Source organism: Varanus komodoensis, unplaced genomic scaffold (genome assembly GCF_004798865.1).
Source record: "Varanus komodoensis strain SLA01 unplaced genomic scaffold, ASM479886v1 scaffold22, whole genome shotgun sequence".
Lineage (NCBI taxonomy): Eukaryota > Metazoa > Chordata > Lepidosauria > Squamata > Varanidae > Varanus > Varanus komodoensis.
This window is the reverse complement of record NW_025335606.1, coordinates 18,796,071-18,813,053: the sequence shown is the minus strand read 5'-3', so window position 1 is coordinate 18,813,053 and position 16,983 is coordinate 18,796,071. Positions and strand designations below refer to the sequence as shown.

Genomic DNA, 16,983 nt, shown 5'->3' with positions numbered 1-16,983 from the left:
ACAAAAAAATCAGCTCTAACATTAGCAACCATAGTGGTCAGGTTCATGGTTGTCTCATGGCTTTTAAGTTCCTTTTTAAAAAATATGTTATTGTATGTTTATTTCTTTTAAACAGAAATGGGTAACTTGTGGCCCTCCCAATATTTTGACCTACAACTCATCATTTCTCACTATTTTTATTTATTTAAAATATTTATATTCCTGCCCTAGTGACTATGATGGCTGGGAGTGATGAAAGTTGTCAGCCAAACCATCTGGAAGGTCCCAAACTGTCCATTTGTCCTTTAAAGCAATACAATGTGGATTGAGCAAATATATGTTTGTAGATATATCATGTAATATGTTTGAAACAACTTCAGCCAGCTGAAGCCTTGGGAGAATATTGAACTGAAATTGGTGACAATTGGAAAAGCTCCTCGTGCTGTTTTCTGTGGCTTATAAACCTTCTTACAAGTAATCAGCCAGGGAAAATTTTGAAAGACTGGCTTTTTAAGCAGCAAATCACTAGCTAGGTTTGAATGGATAGGCATAATAGAAAAATGTTGTAAGCAAGTAACATTTTGTTGTTGTTAGTCGTGAAGTCGTGTCAGACCCATCGCGACCCCATGGACAACATTCCTCCAGGCCTTCCTGTCTCCAGAGTCCACCCAAGCTCACACCAACAGCTTCAGTGACTCCATCTAGCCACCTCATCCTCTGCCATCCGCTTATTCTTTTGTCATCTATTGTTCTCAGCATTAGGCTCTTCTCCAGGGAGTCCTTCCTTCTCATTAGATGGCCAAAGTAACATTTAGGGATTTATAAATTCCCAGTGTTTATTCCAGTGAATAGCTAAATCAGAGGATTTAATAATATTTGCATGGATTAAATAGATATGCAAAATAAATGTGTTTGTTGTTGTTTAGGTGCAAAGTCATGCCCAACCCATCAGGACCCCATGGCTCTCCTGTCCTCCACCATCCCTCAGAGCCCACCCAAGCCCACACCCACTGTCCCAGTGACTCCATCTAGCCACCTCATCTTCTGCCATCCCCTTCTCCCTTTGCCATCAATCGTTCCCAGCAGCAAGGTTCCAAATTAATAGGACTTTTTAATACGATATACTTATAAACTGTGAATACCATGCAGAAAAGACATTCTTCCATATGCAGGTAAAGGAATACCCCTTTTAGAATGTTACTTAGTGCAGCATATGTTTCAGAAGTATTATTTTTGTCCTAATGAAAACATGTACAGATTTAAATCAATTAATGGATTTACTAAAACTCACACAATTAATTAATTAATATTAAGGCAATCAGGCAACACCACTACTTATTTGTGTGGCCGCCATAGTGCAATGGCTGTAATTGATCCTGACAAGACAACAGAAGAGGCCTAAACACACCAACAGATGGGGAAAGAAACACACACATGCCAGAATGAAGCTGATTTAAAATGGGTTTTCTGTGTTTAATAAGATGCTTCCAGTTCCCAGTACATCAGTTCAGCCAGAAATATAATCTCATATTGTCAGTCAATTAGCCACATGGTGCATGGAATCACTGCTATTCTTTCACCAGGGCAGAATAAAATGCCAGCCAGAAGCAAGCTGAGCAAGCAGGCATCAGAAGGGATCCAAAAGTAACAGATACACCCTGCAAAATAACTTATTTCCTTTAATCACTTCAGCAGTGGCAATGAGGATAGAATTCAGTTCAGTGCTCAGCCCCACATCAAAACTGGCAACAGTATTCTATAGACTCACATATGTATTCCAGGATAAATCAAAGCTCCCCACCTCTACCCCCCCCCCCCACACACTACTCCCCACACCATAGGAAATCTCAGGGTTTGCCCACAAGAACAGAAGTTCCCTAATACTCCCCCCTCCAGACAAAAATAAGACTTATTTTTAGCATACAAATAAAAGGGACAAAAAACTGACCCAGTGGAGCAGCAGCAAATTTACAGAGGGCACCTATTTTCACAGCAGAGCAGCATCTGCTCAGGAAGGAAGGATGCAACTGTTAATTGCTTGTAAATGAGGTTTTCAAGTCTCTTTCTGAGAACTGCTGTCTGAACTAATGGTACATCAGACAATATCCAAAGTTGACTGGAATGAGAAAAGTTTTTTGTCAGTACCATTCCCAAACAGAAAGTTTGCCACAGGTCTGTTTGTTCTTCCCTGGCTTCAAATCTACAAAAAACAAACATAGCTATAGGAAGCAGGGACAGAAAATTGGAGCACCGCAACAAAGCAAGGCAACAGAACCCTAACAAGGGCCATGTGTCATTCAAGCAGACAAAGACAATAATTTTAAAGCAGGAAAAAAAGGGCAAGGTGTGAGGAGAAAATGGGAGGGAAGTTACAGAGGATCGTGAAACAGCTTCAAAACCAGTAAGGTTCCAACATAAGGCATTAAAAAGGAAGTCCAACTTTCATCATAATTAAATTACATAATACAAACTGAGCCATTAACATTACTTGAAATACTAGGATTGCAAAATCCCCATCACACACATATAGACCTTCTCATGGTGCCAAAATAAAAGGCTGAATCAGCTTCCCTAATTCAGAAGGAAATTATAGTTCAAAGAATAGGCAGGACAAGAGCCTTATTCAAAAAATACTGATAGTTCCAGAACGAAGGATTCTTTGGAACTGAGCCTGTTCACCTGCAGTTATCCCAAGATGACACTACAATGATCTAAATCAGCTAGCTCTGTAGTAAACATTCATCTTTCTATGTCCCATATTGCCTGAAAGCACTGTACCTACTGGACTGGCCCTGGGCAGCTATTTTGAAAGAGTAATTATGGACAATTGAGGAGTTTATCAAAGGGCAAGTGAAATAAAAGAAGTGGTGACAGTTGCCTGTTTCTTGTTCTAGGAATTCAGTAAACTATGTATGCATTCACAGATGCATGTTCTTCAATCAGTGACTCAATGTTCTTTAACTGGGGTGCAACGGGTACACTGCAGCTTTTCCTTAAGTACGAACCCAGGAAGGATGTTTCATTGGAGCTGCTGACAAGCCATCTTCAACCCTAAAACCCCGTGAGTTCTGGGTAGCTTATCAACCAACCAACCAAGCTTACCTGGTTTGCATTTAACAACAACCGGGGCTCTTATTTTGCCATTTTGACCACAGTATTATAGAAAAAAGAGCAAGCCAGATCCCTTACCTCCCAATTTTTATCTGAGGGGCAGAAGTGGCATTCAGCATGCTATCAGAACTGCTGATAAAGAAGAAGAAACAGAATGTGAAAAGCAAGGCAATTCCCTACTGGTATCAGTGGTGCGAGCACTCAGAAACAGAGAATCCTAATCTGCTAGGCCCATAATGTATCAGTGTAAACTTTATGCCTGAGCAGAATCCATATGAAATCCCTTATCTTCCAACTGTATGCCCCTTCCATAGGTAATGTCACAGCTTCCAGAGCTACAGTTTCCTTACCCAACTCCAGTCTAGCTGTCATGGTCCAATGCCTCCTTGCAGGCATAGTACCAAGAGCACAGGTAAACTAAAATTGGGGAAAAAAACCTAAATCAAAACATTATGAATTTATCACCAACAAAGTGACAGCTTGGATTGATAAATTATGATTCTCACACCCACACAGACCCTGTTCAGCTTGTAGAAGAAAAAACAGAAGGTCTTCTCGCTCACAGAGAAGTACTTCCATCAAGATTTGTCCGTAAGAAGGTACACAATGGATGAAGTTTAGGATTGCTGTCCTAGAGACCTCCAAAAAAGCCATTCTCAGCATTATCAGTTCGAGGACCTTTGCTGCCTTTCCCTGGATTGGGTGTGGTAGAGTATTTGGGTGGATAGCGAATGAAGAGCCGATCCTCTTCCTTTTTTATCCAGCGCAACAGCTTAGTCAGAACGTTGATGGCACCAGCTTTGGTTACCAAAGGACTAAAGCAAGTATATAATTCAAACTTACTGGTGACCTATAGGAGAAACAGAGAGAGAGAGAGAGACCCCCATTCAGTAACTAGGCTGATGGCTTTCTGCAGGCCACATGGCTGCCATCAGATAACAGAAACAATGAAATATTAGTTGGGGAGTGAGTGAAAAACCAAAGGCTTCAACTAGGTAAGAGTAGATCTTACTACTCTATAACCTTGTGTCATAATTGCCTAAATTATCAGATTTCACCAGCTTTTGTGAGCAGGAAAATTATCCCAGGTATCCCATGTCCCACGCGTACCTCACTCTTATTTAGCCACTATACCCAGGATGTGGACTCTTCATACATTAGATAGCAGGAAGCAGACCTGTGGTTCCTAAGCTTTCTATGAGAGGTGCTGCTCCAAACAGATTGACAACAGCCCAACAAGCTACTCAAAAGTTTGAGGCAGTGGTTTAGAAGGAAGAATTGGTGATTAAACACAAAGTTGAGCACTCCTTCCCACTGGCCAATTCTCCCCAGCTGTACTTTGCCATACATTTACTAGGGGAATGATGGGTTTGGGAATCCCATATTCTCCTTATAACATGTACTTCTGTTTTGAACCATACAAAGTGATAAGTTTGAAGCAGCTGCGGTGCCATTTCTCACCCAAGCCAATAGAGTCTCCTTTTCAGCTACATGGTAGATGAGACGCAGAGGGCGTGAGGTACTATGTATACGACTGTGAAGGTAGTGATAGAGGTCAAAAAGTCGATGGCGTTCGTTTTCACTGCAGTAAGGTCCCTCCAGTTCTGGGCTGTAGGAGATGAAGCATGACATATTAGGGAATCAGAGATGTTAAGGTTCACCCATACAACCTCTTACTGTGGACAAGCTACAGAACTAGGAAAAAATAGCAGAAAGTTAGCAACATCTCTTCATATCAACCACTTTTCTCTAGTAATTCCCCAGCATGGATTGAAAATGGAAGGCATGAATCCCATTTTACAATCTGAAAACATTCAGGCTCAGGGCTTCCTAACATGACCACTGGGCAAATGGTAGCTGCAGGAAAAGTATTAGAATTCTAGAATACAGCAGCTCCCAAACCATAATAAGTTAGACTCTTGTACTAGACACCATGCGTATAAATCAACCTTTGTCAAAGCAAAAGGTAACTTTTTAAGTAATAGCCATGGCTTCGCAAATCTGATTCTTTGCAAAGCAGGAACCATGACAGGTTGTCTATAAACAACACAAGGTGCTTCCACATGGGGCTTTTATCATATATTGACTGACTCATTCAATGAATGGAGGGTCCAGATGACTGCATTCTTCCATGCATAACTTTTCCATATTTTCTCGCAGCTTTTTCTATTTTTATTATTATCGTAGAAGATCCATTAAGGAAAAAAAGGTAGAATCGCCCTTTGATTGACAGTGATAGGAGCCCTTCATCTCTAAATGTAAACTGCCATGAGATTTTTAATGAATGACGGTAAAGAAAAATTTAAGTATAAATGAATGCACATAGACTGAAGACCAACACATAGACAGATTCCACCCTCCAGCATACAACATATTACAACAGTCAGATGAGTATCTCTTTCAGCCCTTGACACAACTTTGACAAGCAAGCTGCAAAAATAGATGTGTGACAAAACAAGATCACATGACCATTCCACGTTTTACACCCTTGAAATGAAGATATGACTGATTCTAATGCCACTTCCTCCCCTCCCCAGAAAATGTGCATGCTCCTAATCCATCACTGTCCCTTTGGAGCACCAGGAGACACGAATGCCAATCAGTGTAACTGTTTGACTATTACTTCCAAATTCCTTTGTGCTTTTACAAGATTTCACCAGCTTGATAAGTTCTCATGATGCCCACCTTGCTTTCTCTCCATAGCCTAGCATCCTAGAATCTCCTAGAATCTCTCCTTACAAATCCCCACACACAGAAACACACACAGATCCTTCTTGGTAAGAAGGGAAAAAAGCCACTGCACACATGACTTGCTCTATTTAAAGCTGTAATTGAGTACAGCCAACTTAGCTCTTCCCACAGCCTCTGGCTGGGAGTCATGTAGAGGGGGAATGGAGAAGTGGTGCCATCTGTGTAGGCATTTGCCTGTCCCAAATGCCATATCTAGCTCTCTCACCTTAGCAATTCGAAAGGAAAAAGAATCCAAGCATAACAGGACACCCAATCCTATAAAGATAATAGGGTTAGGATGTAAGTTAACACTTGCATAAACAATCATCTCCACTGTTTGGCTTTTTCACAAAAATGCCATACATTACATTGCGGAAAATCCAGATCTGCCACCAAGAATACAGGATGGTATATTGGCATATGTGTCTTTGAAAGTTTGAATAAGACATTAAGGGATACACCCCCAAAAAATTCCATTATGGTTTGTATATGTTAGGCTGCTGGACAAGACCCAATGAAATGAATAGGACTTACATTAGACTGACATTGGAAGGCACACAAACAAAAAGTGAATTTTGGAGAGAGGCGAACAAGGCAAACTATGCTGCTTTATGTACATGCAGTGTCAGATTAGTTCAATTCAACAAACATTACCCATCAACCCATAACCCCACAACACTGTAACCAGGATAATTCCTTTTAAGAAGCTGGTTCAGTTACAAGAAATCCCAAATCCTACATCCAAAACAAAATTATAGGAACCATTAATCATCAAATCATTTATATGACTGTTCAATCTACACAGCCTATTCTGAGTTCAAAATTATGTGAATAATAATAAATGTTTTCCGAGCAAAACAAGGGTAAATAAAACAAGATCAGTAGAGGCAACTGACAGAAAGTTAAAAAGACAGGTAATGTGGCAGAACACAATAGCTTGGTCCCCCAATGTTAGAATATCACCTACATATTTTAAAAACTAAAAGAAAAAAGATTTCCTTCACTCCAAATTATAGCTTAAGAATCTCAAGACTCTTCCAAAGCAGATTCCATCAAACATTCCATTGAAGGAGATAGAAAAACACCCAGGTATATCTTCTAGCTAACATGAATTAGTTCCAACATCGGAAGACAATGCTACAGTAGGACACATGATTTTCCATAGTACAAATAGACAATGTAACAGCCATGGGCTTTTTTCTTGGAGCCCAACAAAGTGCCCTATCCCTTCTAATTTTTCTTTTTTAAAAAATCTTACTGGCCATCAGGACTGTTTCAAAGCAAAGTGAGGGTTTCTCCCATCCTCTTTTCCACCATACCTCTGAGCTATAAGGGGGCTTGGAGCCATTATTAGACAATAAATATGGTAGGTGGCTACAGACTGATAGAGGGTACTCATTTTGTGCTGGTGCCCAAGACAGTTTCTCAGATTGCCAAACATGCTCAAGAAGATTGCTTATACTTTATCCAAGCCATCCCCTATTGGACTTCCATCCTTCCATGCTCCAAAGAAATCTCCCTTCTTGTTCAAAGCAAACTCAAACTCAAGAAAGTTGCTAATTACCTGGTGAACTGAGGAAGCTGTCGGTAATTATCAGGTATATCAAGGGGCTTGTACATAAAGTGCCGAAGGTCTGGCACCCCCACCAGTCCCACACTATAGGAGGGACTCTTCAGGCCGCTTGAGAGGGCCTGCAGGTAGTTCTGAGTCCTCATGCCCTCCTCAATGCGTTTCTTGCAGTCTGAGACAGAATAGAAAGATTCCTTGTCCGTGGAGAGAAGGATGAGGCAGACAGTACATTCAGCATCCAAGTAGGAAATATAAGCATAAAAGTAACAATCAGGGTTGAAGCGTGGCAAGCAAATAGGTGTCCAAATCTCCCCAGTCTGGAAGGCAGAGGTTGCCCCAATGAGGTTGAGCAACAGGTGCAAGTCAGTGGGCTCTAGTCGGCAATCTTCAATAACTGTTTTCTCCTGCACCATGGTGACTAGATGACTCTGGGCCACCAGAATGGAGAAGACCAGATTGGGTGTGATGGCCTTCTGGAGCAAAGTGCCCAGGGAGTCACGCAGGGAAGCTGGGAGGGGCAGGCAGCGCACAGCTCCAAGCAGAAAGCAAGGGTCCAACTCCACCAGGCTCAACAGGCGGTCAAGGATCTTCTCCGAGCCAATAAGCAGGCGCCGGAGGTCATAGTTCTTCTTTCGCTCAAAGATGCGGGTGATGCTGGCCTGGGTGAGCATGCTGATGATCTGGTAGTAGACATACAAAAGTTCCTGGCGTAGCTGCTGTTCAGACTGAAGGGTGTGAGACACCGACACCAGCACCAGGGGGCCCTGCTGCACAAAAACCAGTTTGTGATCATCTGCAGGGAAAGCAGTGAGAAGATGAACCATTAGGAGGTGTAGCAGGTTATGCTCAGCACAAATATGGCAAAAACAGATGGAAAGCAAGGCCTTGTTTCTTAACCACCCAAGCCCACCCAACCCTTGGGAAAAGACAGGAGTGGATATATGGTGCAATGCCATGGGAAGTCAGGAAACCCACCAAATAAATGCAGTATTAGACAAAGAACTAACTTCCTGCAGATCAGAACTTTTTTATTCAATAATTTTTTGCTCTTCCAGTTGCAAAGATGCACTTGAAAGCCTCTAGATAACAACAAGAACCTTTTTATTTTCCCGTGATTTTAATGTTTAATTGATTTTAACTGGGGTTTTAGTATTTCAATTGTCAGATGGTGTGGTGTTTGTTTTATTCTACTCATTTTTGTAAGCCGTGCCGAGGCACTTGTAGTGGATGGGTTAGAAAAACTTTTAATAAATAAGCAAACAAACATCTGCTCCTGCCTTGCTCCTTCTACTCAATAAGCTGGGAGCATTCATTCAGCATAGCAATCAGGAACCTTTCCACCTTGCCCCTTCGCAGAGGCCATATTTCCTTGGTGGTAAAGAAACAGGAGCTGCTTGCCAGTGGCAGGATGGCCACAGGCTGGAGAGGGCATGGCCACCCCACATTCCTTCTCCCTCACACGCACCTGCCTCCATCCATTCACTCACACAGAAGACTGGGACCCTGATGTGTGGTGCCAGAGGGTATTTAACCCTCTGCTGTCCCAATGTGACTCAAGGACACACAACTGTGTTTTGCACTGGGAGAAATACACCTCCCATTGAAATCAAAAACAGCTCCCTCCCCATGCAAACTAGTCCTCCAGTCTAGAGGACCTGGAGCAGGACTACAGTGCAAGGTCATGTACAAACTGTTCCACTGCATCCTGGGCACCCTCTGCATTGTCCTTCACTTGCAAAGCAAAGTGCCTGCAATTTCTTCAAAGATGTCAAACATCATTTTCCCAGGATGCTGTCCAGGAAAGTATGAATGCAGCCACCTTTTGTTAACATGATTTGGTGAGCTAGTCCCAGCTGAGGTAAGCCAACCTAGAAGAGGCAGGGAATGCAGTGGAATGGCATGGCTGCAGATTGGTGCATCTACAGTTTATCAAATGAAGTCACTTGCGGCTGAGCAATGCCAGACCAGAGCATCAGGTGACAACAGCATGTGGCATCAATGAAAGGAAGAAGAATCATGCCAGAGCATTTAATGGGGAGCCTGGGTGGGTTGTGTAGGGTCTGGAAGTAGGGAGGACCCTTCTTGCAGGCACTTCAACTTGTACTATCACCGGTGGTGGCAAAAGAATAAAGCCCCCTAATAGCTGCAATTTGCTTCTTTCTGGTGCAGGCTGAGAAGGAAGAGAAGCTCCACTCACTACAGCCAACACAGAAACTGGAAAGCAGATGGAGTCAGTGGAAACTGGAAAGCAGATGGATGAATCCCTTTTCCTGCAAGTAAGATTTCACCAGACAGCACTCCTAGCTGGACAATGTCATATGTAATTGGGAGGCACAGACAGTGACTCAGAGAAGGGCAAAGTACATTTTTGGCCCTAACACAGGGTGGGGAATATGTGGTTCCCTAGACGTTGATGGAATGTAGCTCCCATCAGCCCAGGTCAGTGGTAGCCAAAGGGGAAGGCTGATGTAAACCAGAGTCCAACAATATTTGGAGGTCACATGGTCCCTATCTTTACCATTAACACCCCAACCTTAGCAGAAAAGCTGCACATTTCAGAAAAAATCTGCACCAGTATCAACCGGGTACTTTGTTGCATGTTTTGACAAGAACTGGAAGTGTGGAAACAGTGTACTGAAATCCCCAAATTATTGCCTACTCTAGACATGCTTTTTCTTGTGGGTTTTGGACCTTCCCCTCAGGAGAAGAGGGAAGCAGTTGTTCATATAGTTGCTTTTTCCCTTGTCCAGTATAATTAATACATACTAAAGTTTGTATTCTCCTGAAAGAAAAGCAAGAGCTCTGTCTGTAAAACTTAGGACTGGAATCAAAGAACAAGCACTTCCTTTTGTATGCTATCAAAGCGGCCTGTTCTTCAAATGGTAATCCTTTTAAGCTTTTTCCCCCAAGTAAAAATTGAGATTAACTTGCAACATCACACACAGGACACTTTGTAGTCATTTTGTGTTGGTGGACAGAAAAAGGAGAAAAAGTCAGATATAGGATACCAGAATTGTGCGTGCTCTGCCCTGTTTAAAAGCTAGTGCGAATTATAAGAACATTTGTCTCCAAAAAGAAAGAAATCCTGCTCCCGCATTAGCTATTGAAATTAAATAAATTTGTATGGTTTCCCTTCCTTTCCAGAATTTGCTCTGCAATTTTTACTATTTGCAATTATTTGCTTACAGCAAGACATGGGGAAAGGCAAAAAGCTGGGCAGAGCAGTGAGGTCCTGTTCTCCAACCAGTGAACTAGCCTTGCAAAACATGAGACAATAACCACATGTTTCTAAACATCTCTCCACAAACTTGAGGACTTGAAACATGTTCTTTCAGCCAATATTTTTAGGAAGTTAGATTTTGCAGCCACCTTTGGGATTTGCTATGCTTGCAAGAAATCATATATCCTAGCTTCCATCATCACATGAAAATGAATTGTTACAATAAAAACACCACAGTATTCTTCTGGGGCCCAAGAATTGGAGCACATTTACATAGTCAACACTGCTAAACAGCAGTGAAAGTCCAAGCCAAGATTGGGAGGTATCACACAGGGATCTGAGGGCTAGTCCAGTAAAAAGGAAACCTGAATAATTAAATGATCAATCAGCAAGAACAACAGAAATTTTGCCTGAAGCAGGGTGTTGCCAGTCTGACCCCCATACCATTGCTTGAATTGCGGGGGAGAGCGAGGAGGTGGAAGACTCTTCATAAAATCTACCAGTTCCACCTCTCTTAAATCTCTCCAATTTTAGCCAAAGCCCATCACTTATTAAAAATAAAGTAATTTTTAATTCAAAATCATCCCAACATTTCTCATACCAGAATAAATGGAGCGGATGGAATTATCCCCACTCTGGATGAACGACACCAGCGCCATCATGACTCCCATGGTGGAACTCAGAGCTTCCTCATTGCCATAGCGCGAGTAAATGGGTTTCCCAGCTTCGCTTAAGACAAAGACATGTTTCCTGTGTGCCCGCCAACTCTCAGCTGTCACATCCTCATCCCGATGTGTAACTGGCCGCAGTCGTATGACAGCCGCCACCTCCTCCCCTGGTGGCCCATTGCCCATCACCAGAGGCCGGCTAAACTCGCTGGAGTCCTCCAAGGTGTTGTCAGTGGAGGCTGAGTCAGACAGGTCCTTGTCACTTGATTCCTCCAGAGCATTGCTCAACTCCTCATGAACATCTAGTTTGCCATCTACCACGCTCAAGGGCCCATTGTTTGGGGCAGCAGGCATCTCCTCCTGCTCATTCAGGACAGAAGCAGGCTCATCCCCACCTGGAAAAACACATTAAGAAGCCTCTGGGTGAAGAAAGCAATTCAGGAGTCCCAGCTAATCTTTCCCTCCCTATTTCCATGGCCTTTACCCACTGAAAAGACTGTAAAAACTTGCAAAGCTTTTTAATTGACTTTTAATTTTAATCTTCTGCAGCAAGTGTCTTTGTGTCATGCTGGCATCACTCAACCATCTGCAAATCTCCTGCTGACTTAGATTAGATGGCACAGTCTCCCTTTCCCCCTCTTACACTGGCTCCGAGGGCAAGGCCAAAATGCCTCCTTACTCATTCTCCAAATTCCTCTTCAAAACCTACCTTCAGCCAACAGGTTCCTACCCACTGAAACTAAACCAACGACATGCTACTGCACTGATTCATGCAAACCCATTCTTATCTTTCCTTCCCTATGCTGTGCTGAAGTTTAAATTGTTAGCTCCTAGGTGCTGGGATCTATCTATGTGTACATCATCCTGTACAGCACAACATCTGTTGGTGGTGCTGTTAAAAACAAGCTGCAATCTGATTGCAGGCTTTGCCAGCTTGATCTACATCAGTCACAGAAAGAAAGAGACCCAGTTTTGGCAGCCAATTGGAATGCCATAGGCAGAAAAAGCAAAGTGCAATGACAGACACATTTATTTCAAGCCACTCACCTGTCTCCATAGAGCTCAAGCCAGCCTCCTTCTCAGGGAGATCTATCCCACCCTTAGAGGGCAAACCAGGGTCTTCAGTCTCCATCTTTACATCTCGAACAGCACCTGCAAATACAAGAGGTATGCCATGAGAAAACTTCCCCAGTAAAACAAAAAACGCAGGTGCTATGCCACCTATTCACCAAAGCAAGCCCCGTTCTTAATTAGGAACAGTGACTGTAAGACAGCACAGCAACCCTGACCCCACCTTCCGCCCCAAAGGGGAAAGCAGCAAGCACAACCTAATCCTTCATTTTAGGAGGCATGAATGCAAATCAGGAAGAAACAACTCCGAGTTCTACAAGGGAAAGCCTTTCCAGAACACAAGAGCCAGTCTGGCAGACTTGCCCACCCGCCCTTCCAGCTGTAATCTTAGTCACATGCCCAGGCAGGGATGCCTCAGAAGAGACAGCAGGAAATGCCCTGGTTACTAATCACCACACACAGAGAGAATTACTAGAGCTTAACTCTTAAGAGCAAACTTCCCAAGAGAAGAATTAGAGAGAGCGAGCAAGAGAATTACGTTGCTTAGCCTTCCCCCAGCCTAGTGTTTTCCAAATGCATTGAGCTCCAAATGGATGCCCTAGTTGGGGCTGATGGCAGCTGGCACATTTGGACTGCACCAGATTTGGGTTGCCTGCAACATCAGTCTTTAAGTGATATAATAGAACCCCAAATTGGTGGTACCCTTACTTAAGTGGGCCAGGGAGACAGAGAACCACAGCAATACTACTGCACCATTTCCTCTTCTGACCTGCACTTGTTGATCAAGTTTTGTTTAAATAGGAGGCGGAAAGAAAAGAAAGGGGGGGGGGAGGTGGAGTGTGTAGGTAGCAAGATACAACCAAAGAAGACTTTAACAGCAGTGTAGAATAGGGAGTTTTGGCATGTACAGCTTGACATGCCCTGAGATCAACCCACTCCCCAACACACACACACACACATCAGTTCTTAAAAGGTAAAGGAGCTCTGTCCTTTTCTGGTTCTGGTCTCATTCCAATGTGAAGAGGAAAGTCAGACTGATATCACAGGAAAGAAAAGAGAGAAAAAGCTAAGAGGGGCCTGTCTTCCAGGAAAAGGATGGCTCATGTCTGGAAAAAGTGACAGCTATTATAGTAGGTTAATTTAGAGAAAACATTGCAGAGAACTATGGTCAATTTGGCCTTTTCTTCTTCACTACAGAGCTGGCCCTACCATGAAGCACAGTGCGATGACTACCTCAGGCGCCTGATTTTCAGGGTCATGAAATGGCAACACGTTGTTAGTTACTTAGGACACAATCCAATGCATGTTGAAACAGAATAAAGTCCTAAGACTCCCAGCCAGCAAATAAGAACATTATTGTCAATGCTATTAAGTTCTTGTCATAGCTTTACTGCTACAAAGGGGGAAGAGGTGGTTTGTGGGATTTTCTGCCTCAAGTGTCCAAAAAACAACAAAACCAGGAAGGCAGAGCAGGGAAAATCATTTCAGCTATTCCTCCCACACTGCCATGGAAGGGTACAAGATACCTGGAAGCCTCTAAATTGAGGGACATCCATCTAATAGGGTTGCAAACCAAAGGACTATGACCTTAAAAATTGAGAGCAGGGTGCCCACCTGGAATTTGCTGGCTGCGGACAAAGAAATATGGACAGGTGCACATCTGTAATTCCAGTTGCAAAGTGAGGAGAAACTCAAGCTCAGTCCAAAGCTGAGGGCCTTCTCTGAATGCTAACTTTACCTTGTATCATGTATGGCTGGTTTGTACATAACCATTTGCCTGGTGCAAGTAAAAAATGGTACCAGGTGGCCAGGCAGAAAGAGCTTACACACTGAGATGTGTGTGGTTGGCTTTCTCCCACTGGGGTACCACTTGCCAAACATGTTTTGCATGAACAACTGGTGAAAAATGTTCATATTCTACAAACATTTACAAAGGCAACTTAGAAGCCTTCAGATTTGCAAAAGTCCATTTTCCAGCTTAAACTGATATCAACAATGCAGCTGGCCCAGATGCTTTATAAGCAGGCTGCATTTCAGAACTGCATATGCCATCTCTGAGGAATGACACTCCGAAATCCTGCAGCAATCCTGAAATTCCTCAGCTCAGAAGCAATTCTAGCAGCTATGAGACTAGACCTTGTAACAACTATATTCACAATTGATCTTGTAAATGCACGTTTCCTTCAGGCACAGCAGTTCTGACACAGATGGCTGTAGAAACTTGGACATGCCTGTTGGTCTTGCAATCTTTATACCTTAATGACCAGAACACCTACCCAAAATGGTATTTCAATGGCTCTTGTTGTCTTATTCCAGACAACTATGAGATTGCTAGAAGGTGACTCCCCAGGCAAAAACAGCACTGCTAATCTCTGTTGCATATACTGCCAGCTTCTTCCTCAGGCGATGGGCAAAGCAAGTTTTTAAAAAGTAATTTGCAAGGCTAGATGAACAATGTTGCAGAGTAAATTGTTGCACTGGCTCATGAAACAAATGATCGGCAACATATGGACCATTGTAGACTAGAACAGAGCATTACTGCCACCCAGTCTGGTAAGAGAATAGCACTGGACACATACTAAATTATATTAGACAATCCTGAAAGGTTGAGTGCACATGAGCAATTCTCTCCATAGCATCAAGCAGAACCAAGCTGCTGAACAGCAACTCTAACCACTGTTTTAGTAAGTTGACACAGTTTATGGTGACGAAGGCAGAGTTCATTTGCTTTTACTTGAAGTCCTGCATTGAACAGGAGGTTGGACCCAATGGCCTTTTTGGCCTCTTCCAATGCTAATATCCTATGATTCAGTGACCCTCTTATGGTACCAGGTGCCATTTGAGTCTCAGTGCAAGAGATGTAAGTCACTGACAAGTCATGGACACTCCAAATCCACTTCAAATGTCCAAACAACTCATAAAATGGAGCGCTGTAGCTATTTTTTTGTATGGCCTGTGACAGATGCCTCCAACTCCAACTTAGAATGCACAAGAAATAGAGGGGAGTAGTTTGTTTACAGAAAGAGCTCCACCTTGCCTTAAAAGTCCATTCATGTTCCATATTAGTATACACCCACGCTCTGCTACTTTGCAGTAACATTTCAAAAGCAAACACTTACATCTAACTTTCTCACAAACATAAACTAAAATAAACCACCCCAGTGTAACCCATGTTATAATGTCGCTTTATCTGTGTACATGTACTGCACCCACAAATATACTCCGTATATTAGACAAATCACAAATCATAGTGGCTACATCTCCACACAGAGAGCCTATGCTACCCAGCTCAATAATTTGCGCAGCAGCTCACAAAGCTCCAGATCCAGCGTGCCAGTTCTTGGACAGAATGGGAAGCCCTGCAGCTAATTCAGCTCTCCCTTCCCCTTCTTGCAAAGCCTGACTTTCATTCCATTCAGCATCTCCTTCTCTTGTAACATTAGGATTTGGAGAATGTCAAGTAACAGAACATTTTAGAATTGACAAAGGAAGTATTTCTTCACACACTGTACAATTACTGCATAGTTCCATCATGGTTGTTCTTACTTTAATTGGCAGTAGCTAGATCCAGCTTTCCCTATCAAGAATAATTATCTTTGATAGGACTATAACTGTATTTACTACAACTTTAGTAAACTGCTGCAACTCTGTGGTGCAATGGTAGATTTTGTTAGACACCTCCTTGAGCTTGCCAAAGGAAATTCAATGAACCTGACAATGCACCCACTGGTTTAGGCAGCTTATAAAAAGAGGTTGGAAACCCTTTGCGGCTAGGTTTATCAACAGCTATTAACCATGTCAGCTAAACACAGTTATTAACCATGGCATCTAAGCATTGTACAGATCTCTAAAATATCAATGTTGGAAACAAACAGGTGGAAGGTAATATTTGCATATCTTGTGAGCTTCCTAGGAGCATCTGATCAACTGCTGTTGAAAACAGGAAAATTAGATAGGAACCAGGCTATTCCACCAGCCCTGATGAAATAACATCTCACTGGGCTCCTCCCTCAACTGTCACCAACAGCAGCCATTCCAGCGGGCTGCAGCAGACAGAGACTAAGTGGAAAGCCGGGCTGCTCCACCTGCCATAAGAAAAGATCATTGGCTCCTTTTTTCCTCTTCCATCCTCATCTCACGTTCCTTTTGTGTCATGTCCTTTTGGTTTGTAAGCCACGGGCCCTCTTGCCTTTACTGACTGCAGGGAAAAGACTCCTGAACCCTTTCTGGATGAGAAACGGGACAAAAATGCTTTCAGTCAAAGATACAGATTGCTGGACTGGGCGGACCTTTGTTCTCATCCTGCCTGGCCGGGGGAACTCCAGCCCGACCCAGCCCACCTGAGGCCATCCCCATCTGGAAAGGAAAAGGAAAGAAAAAGCCCCGCACGCACGTTCCAGCCTACCCCGTCCCTCCGTGGGAAGAAGCAGCAGTGGGGGCACCCCGATCACCCTCTCCCTCACAGTACCGCCAGCTTCTTTCTCACCGTCGGCTCGGGAACTACCCGCTTCCCCGTCATAGCACAGAATCCCACGGACTTCGCCAGCCACACTTCCTACCTGAAGTGGCAGAGGGTGGGGGAAGAAAGAAAATTGACAGACGCCATTAACGAATCATGGGATGAGCGGAGGGGA

The 16,983-nt window shown here is 43.2% G+C and overlaps 2 protein-coding genes and 1 long non-coding RNA gene across 9 annotated transcripts in view; 1 reads left to right on the top strand and 2 right to left on the bottom strand.

Moving 5' to 3' along the window:
- Positions 1–3,214, bottom strand: part of LOC123024019 (synaptonemal complex central element protein 1-like) — a 37,501-nt gene extending 34,287 nt beyond the window's left edge. Inside the window, exon 1 of one of the 2 annotated variants that reach the window (XM_044431262.1) lies at positions 3,169–3,214. The gene's annotated coding sequence lies outside the window, so the exon portion shown is untranslated. The remainder of the gene's footprint in view (positions 1–3,168) is intronic. The other variant, XM_044431263.1, reaches the window with a different exon arrangement.
- Positions 1–11,945, top strand: part of LOC123024020 — a 23,006-nt gene extending 11,061 nt beyond the window's left edge. Inside the window, exons 2-3 of the long non-coding RNA XR_006414845.1 lie at positions 8,781–8,790; positions 11,934–11,945. This is a non-coding gene — a long non-coding RNA (uncharacterized LOC123024020). The remainder of the gene's footprint in view (positions 1–8,780; positions 8,791–11,933) is intronic.
- LOC123024017 (vacuolar fusion protein MON1 homolog B-like) lies at positions 1,429–16,983 on the bottom strand. 6 transcript variants are annotated; one of them, XR_006414844.1, is made up of 7 exons: positions 16,836–16,939; positions 12,326–12,430; positions 11,212–11,673; positions 7,385–8,183; positions 4,552–4,699; positions 3,654–3,940; positions 1,429–3,222 (listed from the first exon to the last, which is right to left on the bottom strand). XR_006414844.1 is itself a non-coding variant. In XM_044431257.1 (6 exons), exons 2-6 carry the CDS (start codon positions 12,408–12,410, stop codon positions 3,722–3,724), a joined length of 1,713 nt encoding a protein of 570 aa, XP_044287192.1. In that variant the 5' UTR covers positions 12,411–12,430; positions 16,909–16,983; the 3' UTR covers positions 1,429–3,721. The 6 variants fall into 6 exon arrangements, 5 of the variants coding, with proteins under 5 accessions (XP_044287192.1, XP_044287191.1, XP_044287193.1 ...); XM_044431257.1 differs by having other exon boundaries at positions 1,429–3,940; positions 16,909–16,983; XM_044431256.1 differs by having other exon boundaries at positions 1,429–3,940; positions 16,836–16,955.

Coding starts and splice junctions, on each gene's coding strand:
- LOC123024017 (XM_044431257.1), bottom strand. CDS start 12,410: ATGGAGACTGAAGACCCTGGTTTGCCCTCTAAGGGTGGGATAGATCTC. Junction 8,184..11,211: donor CATCCGCTCCATTTATTCTG/GTATGAGAAATG, acceptor CTTTCCCTGCAG/ATGATCACAAACTGGTTTTT. Junction 3,941..4,551: donor AGGAGACTCTATTGGCTTGG/GTGAGAAATGGC, acceptor TTTCTCCTATAG/GTCACCAGTAAGTTTGAATT.